Source organism: Protomyctophum bolini (assembly GCF_963924005.1).
Source record: "Protomyctophum bolini genome assembly, chromosome: 16".
Lineage (NCBI taxonomy): Eukaryota > Metazoa > Chordata > Actinopteri > Myctophiformes > Myctophidae > Protomyctophum > Protomyctophum bolini.
In genome coordinates this window covers 5158287-5165087 of record NC_137877.1, presented here as the reverse complement: position 1 = coordinate 5165087, position 6801 = coordinate 5158287, and the positions used below count along the sequence as shown (strand labels likewise).

Genomic DNA, 6801 nt, shown 5'->3' with positions numbered 1-6801 from the left:
CTCAACCACTACAGATATAGGCTAATACTTATTTTGTATACTGTACCAAGAACTTTGAAGTATACTTTTACTTGAGTATAGGCTATAGCCTATACTTTCCAATACTTTACTCCACTATACATCTCAGAGGCAAATATTATATATAGTCGACTACTTTTACTGGATTAGTTTAGTATTACCAAACATTAGGTTGTGAGCTTCTAGATCTGCTATTTTTAAAAGATTTGTAGTCAATTCTGCATAATGAGTATATATATATATATATATATATACATATATGCACTTTCTACTTTTGGTACTTGTCTTTAAGTAGGCCTACATTTTAATTCCAGACTTGTACTTCTACTACAGTGCAGGAGTATTCGGCCCATTGATACTGACTTGACTTTCACTTACACTTTAGACTTCACAGTGCAGGCTTCAACACTCGGATCAGGAGTTTACAGTGGTGTGAGACATGCAGTTTCTCCTGGGCTGGTCCCACCCTGAATCTCTGGCCCCTCCCCTGCTTAAAGCAGGGATGACAGCCTTCAGAACCTGCAGGTGTTTCTCGCACCACTTTGCAGATCAAGACAGTGAGCACATCGCCGGGTTTCGGCCCCGTCCCATATATATAGACCACCACCAAGCAGCCCTTTACTTTATTTACTGCCCCCTTGCTGCCCTGGCAGGTTTGTTTGAAGAGCCGGGGTCATTTTTGTCTTCAGACCTCTAGGATTATAACTGGAAGTAACAACTTCATGGAAGAAAGCCTGCTAATAAACGCTGAATAAGGGCTACAGAGAAAGGTGAGTGTTGAACTATAAGGCCATAAGAACTCTCATGGATGTTTAAGATGAAGCTGAAATATATATTATATTTATTTTTAAATGAATTCAATTAAAACCCGAATTATTCCGAATGATTGTGTTGACTAAATGAACCATTGTAGCTAAACATAATGTGCCTTATCAAAAATAAACAGTCTTATAAACAACACTAACTTCGGACATGCAATCTGATCTGATTTTGTAACGTTTCCCATTCAGTTTGCCGCGGGGGGTTCAGATAATGTCTGTCTTCAAACGAGAACGAGTTTTATTTTTAAAGTTGTTTTAGGCCTATAAAAAAAACGCGCCGTGAATTCCTCCAGTAACCGCGAGAAAAGTTAAGAACGGAAGGTTTTTAAGTAGCCCATTAACAATATGACGTGCCACTGCTCATATAAAAAGAAATTAATCAATCAGAATTAATTTGGCCAAATTGAAAAACGTATAAAGGCCTATTCAGTTTTTGTTCTTTTAACATCACGCTTATACACAATCAACACGTTCTGATCGTTTCCCAAATGTGTATTTGGGGAAACCGGGAGGAACATTCATAGCCTATACGTGCATTCTCACAATGAGATGCGGTCACGCCATCCGCAGTCACAATGACAGGTGTTAGAGATATTTGTCTGTCTGTGCTCTGCTGGCAAGTGGCAACGATTGAATTCTGCCAAAATATAATCAGTAACCTCCGCTATAAACTATAGGCTGTATACATTCCTTAAAAAAGAAAACAGGTGTTGCATTATAACTATAAGGCAACTTTAATAAAGGCATAAGAGAAAACGGAGAAGCCAATCAAGCCATGATGTGTGTCAGACATTGAAGATATTAACAAAAAGATATGTGACACTATAATTTAAACAAGAGAGGGAGGATCATCCCCCAGAGACATAGGCTATACCCAAGTCTCACATAATGTGATTTATTTTAGGTGATAGCACCATAATTATCCACTTCAAGTTCAACACTGGCTTGCCTGGTCTGGAGTCAAAACATAGCCTGGAAAATGGAACAGTTTAATCATACATGAAGACCAGTATGTCTGCTATTCCATTGGGGTTGCAGTTATAGCCATTTTAGCATTATATATTGTTTAAGATGCATAAATGTTCTGGAATGTTTGTTCTGGAATGCATGGTTTAAGTAAGAATGAGGTATAAAGAGTATATTCTTTTCCAATATTTTACACAGTGAATAGCTCATTACTACATTGCATACACAGTTCAGACTACATGGGCCTACTATCGTCCAATATGTAAGATTGATTGATTGAAAATGTTATTCACAGTTTGTAGAATGGTGCAATTAAAAATAAAAGGTAGGCCTACAGGTCAATACAAAACGTGCTACGGCTAGGATATATCCAGGAAAAGCACCAAGACTATAGTTTACATCATGGTCCTCCATTTTCAATTCATCAGAACGTATATACAGCCTACAAATATACACTTCTATGAAAAACTGGAAATCATCATATATATATACTCAGTAGGGTACAGTTTGAGAAAGTAAAAAGGGGGGGAAAGTTGGAAAATATGTACTGTAGGCTACAGTATTGGGGAGTGTAGTATAGGCTAGTTTAAATTCAACTTTCCAGACAGTGCAGGCCTTGTGGTTAGATTAGACTAGAGTGTCCGCCCTGAAACTGGGTGGTCGGGGGTTCGATCCCCGGCCGGGTCATACCAAAGACTAGCCCCTCTCGGAACCCTCCGAAAGCTTTTATGATTGGACCTAGCTTTGCGTAAAGTCATCAAAGTGTCAGAAACTTTACTACATTTGGGTTCTGCTTGTGGGGCTAACCAAAGACTGTAAAAATGGTACCGATTATGCCTCCCTGCTTGGCACTATACTCAGCATCATGGGTTGGATTGGGGGGGTTCAAATCAACTAGTGATTCCCTAGCGCGACGCAACGCTGCGGCTCACCGCTCCAAGAGATATGGGTCAAATGCGGAGAACTAATTTCACTGCAGTAACGTCACGTGTGTGTGACTATTCGTACGACTTTGACTTCCATACGTAGCAGGGCTATATTATGAAATGACGCCACCCTCACAAATAGGAGTGAGGGATCCTTCGAACACATAACCATAGTACTGTATGCTGGACAATGTAACTGAACACATAACCATAGTACTGTATGCTGGACAATGTAACCGAACACATAACCATAGTACTGTATGCTGGACAATGTAACCGAACACATAACCATAGTACTGTATGCTGGACAATGTAACCGAACACATAACCATAGTACTGCATGCTGGACAATGTAACTGAACACATAACCATAGTACTGTATGCTGGACAATGTAACTGAACACATAACCATAGTACTGTATGCTGGACAATGTAACTGAACACATAACCATAGTACTGTATGCTGGACAATGTAACCGAACACATAACCATAGTACTGCATGCTGGACAATGTAACTGAACACATAACCATAGTACTGTATGCTGGACAATGTAACCGAACACATAACCATAGTACTGTATGCTGCACAATGTAACCGAACACATAACCATAGTACTGTATGCTGGACAATGTAACTGAACACATAACCATAGTACTGTATGCTGGACAATGTAACTGAACACATAACCATAGTACTGTATGCTGGTGGACAATGTAACCGAACACATAACCATAGTACTGTATGCTGGACAATGTAACTGAACACATAACCATAGTACTGTATGCTGGACAATGTAACTGAACACAGTAATGGTTCCCCAAGTTGGTAGCCTACAGTTTCAGAATGAACAGAACCAGAGGCTGATGTAACAAAGGTGTCAATTTGATTCAACATGTAGAAACATATTAAAGGCGTAGACGCGTAGAGACTAGAGAGGGGTTATTATAGCTCACGATCCTAAAAGTGGGACTGAGACCAAAGGGCAGGTGATACAGGTTTCTTTCAGGGCCGACTGGGCCCTCACAAACTAAAACGTGCACAGCAAATAAATAAATCAAAACAATATACGCAAAAGCAAATCAAAGTAATCACAGCAAACAAATCCAAACCATGCAATATTAATGAATGGCACAGTATACGCCCATGTCCTCCTCAACACCACTATGGCACAGCATGGCCCAACAAAAGATCTGGTAAAACAGTCTCAAATACAATACGACGGCACGGTGGGAAAAACAGTGAAAGGTTGTAGGTTATGTATTGTTAACCCTATAGCCCCTTTCAGGACCCTCTAGCTATTGAAAAAGAGTAGATCTACAAGGTCATAGCGTGGCACCTATAGTGCTGCGCTACGAGCTTGTAGGTCTGCCATTTATGAAAAATCGTGAAAATGTGGCACAAATCTTTGAATTATATTCTTTCAGAGCCAAATCTTTGCAACTGGGAAGTTGGAACAACTTATTTTCAGATGGGGGTCAGCGGCCAATTGCAGATATATTTGGGGGTTCTTGACATGAAATGACTGACATAGAAACATGAGGTTTTTACTGAAAACTGTCAGGATTTAGAAGAGTTAGTTGTCCTCTTTACATTCCGTTAGTTGTTCTCTTACAATGGATCACATAATACATCGGTTTACCCCTCAATACAAACTATAGCAGAATGACCAAAACACAACAAAGTATACCAAAACCTAAACCCAGGCAATATACTCAAGTAAAGTATACTCACTAAATACCTGCACAATGGACGTGGAGGGAAGTTAAATGAGGCTAACCGTTGACTAACATTGTAACAAACCCTCTTCAAACCCATTCCCCTGCCCTTTACTGACTCCGGCAGCGTCCCAGCTCCCCCTCACAAAATCTCACACCTGCCGTAAACTCACCAATTAAAACACATCCCAATACAATCAAAATGAATCATCAACCTTTTGTTTGAAGCTTTCTCACCCAGTATAGTAGCCTACGGACACCTCATGCCTCCTTCTCCAGGTCTCCAACAAACACTCAAATCAGGCTTTTGGCCAAACATGAGGCCTCGAACCTGGTTACCCCTTTTATGAACTACCCTTAAAGGGGCAGTGACGTGGGTGTGTGTGTGTGTGTGTGTGTGTGTGTGTGTGTGTGTGTGTGTTCGCGTGTGTGTGTGTGTGCGCGTGCGTGCGTTCGTGCGTATATACAGTATGTATAGTATAGTGGACTGTGCTGTGTCCTTATTTGCTTTAAATGTGTTAATTACTCATTTACATTACAGCAGTAGTATTAAAGAATTCGACTGCTTAACTGGCTGAAATAGTTAATGTCTTGACTCCATTTATTACCCGATTCATTGGGTTTAAATTTAAATCCCAAATGAGTCCCAATGAGTTTATTTCTCTTTAATACCACAATCTTTTTAATTGATTGGAAAATGTTGCTTTTTTATCTCTTAATATATTACTCAACACATCTGTAATCGGTGGGCTATAGGACTCAAAACTGGCCCCACAACTGGCATGGGTTGCTTGAATCATCTTTAGCTCACTCTCTGCTCTGTGTTATATTTGCTCCTCCAGGTGGAGTAAGCATCCGGGCTTTAGCTCACTCTCTCTACTCTGTGTTTTATTTGCTCATCCAGGTGGAGTAAGCATCCAGGCTTTAGCTCACTCTCTCTGCTCTGTGTTTTATTTGCTCCTCCAGGTGGAGTAAGCATCCGGGCTTTAGCTCACTCTCTACTCTGTGTTCTATTTGCCCCATCCAGGTGGAGTAAGCATCCAGGCTCCTCCGCACCACCGTCACCATGAGCTGGGGGGCGCTGTACGCCCAGCTGGGCGGAGTGAACAAGCACTCCACCAGCCTGGGGAAGATCTGGCTGTCGGTGCTCTTCATCTTCCGCATCACCATCCTGGTGCTGGCCGCCGAGAGCGTGTGGGGCGACGAGCAGGCGGACTTCACCTGCAACACGCAGCAGCCCGGCTGCAAGAACGTCTGCTACGACCACTTCTTCCCCGTGTCGCACATACGCCTCTGGTGCCTCCAGCTGATCTTCGTGTCCACGCCCGCCCTCCTGGTGGCCATGCACGTGGCGTACAGGAAGCGGGGCGACCGGAGGACCATACTGGCCAACGGCATCAGCGGCTCCGAGAAGGCCACGGAGCTGGACCTGGAGAGGCTGAAGGCCCGCCGGCTGCCCATCACCGGCCCGCTGTGGTGGACCTACACCTGCAGCCTGTTCTTCCGGCTGGTCTTCGAGGGCGGCTTCATGTACGCGCTGTACTACGTCTACGACGGCTTCCAGATGCCGCGGCTGGTGAAGTGCGAGCAGTGGCCCTGCCCCAACAAGGTGGACTGCTTCGTCTCGCGGCCCACGGAGAAGACCATCTTCACCATCTTCATGGTGGCGTCGTCGGCCATCTGCATGGTGCTGAACGTGGCCGAGCTCAGCTACCTGGTGGCCAAGGCGCTGATGAGGTGCTCGGCAAGGGCCAACAACCGGAAGCGCCCGTACGCGCCCCACCACCCGGACAGCGTGACCCCGGAGAAGGCCCTGCTGCAGAACAGAAAGAACGAGATGCTGCTGTCCTCGTCCACGGACTCCTCCAGCAACAAGGCCTTGTGAGGAGGGATGGGTGGATGGATGCATGGATGGATGGATGGATGGATGGATGGATGGATGGATGGATGGATGGATGGATGGATGGATGGATGGATGGATGGATGGAGGAGACGCAGCACTCAGTGGAGAAGTAGATATAGATATTGTGGAGGACGAGGCAAGAAGATTGCCGTGAACTGAAAAGCCCCACTTTTACCACGTATCTACAAAACGCCTTAAGATCAATAGAGTTTTGACATGTCGGTCTTTAATTAACTGGCCATTTAAATGATCACAAAATGATGCTATACAGTAGTTCACAGGACAGCTTCGCTTGTCTATAACGTGTCTTTTCAGACAGCCTGATTCCACCCGATCCGCCTAGACAACATCAAATAACAACAATGTTAACCAATGTTTCATACAATGCAAGGGAAAAGGGGAAAGAGCTTGATGAAATAACAGCTTGTTTTGTTGTCTTAATGTATTGAT

General features: G+C 43.6%; 1 protein-coding gene across 1 annotated transcript in view; it reads left to right on the top strand.

Moving 5' to 3' along the window:
- Positions 1-575: 575 nt before the first annotated feature.
- Positions 576-6801, top strand: part of gjb8 (gap junction protein beta 8) — a 6347-nt gene continuing 121 nt past the window's right edge. Inside the window, exons 1-2 of the mRNA XM_080786490.1 lie at positions 576-788; positions 5476-6801. The exon at positions 5476-6801 is cut by the window's right edge and continues 121 nt beyond it. Coding sequence (XP_080642616.1) covers positions 5515-6333 — 819 coding nt within the window. The 5' untranslated portion in view covers positions 576-788; positions 5476-5514 and the 3' untranslated portion in view covers positions 6334-6801. The remainder of the gene's footprint in view (positions 789-5475) is intronic.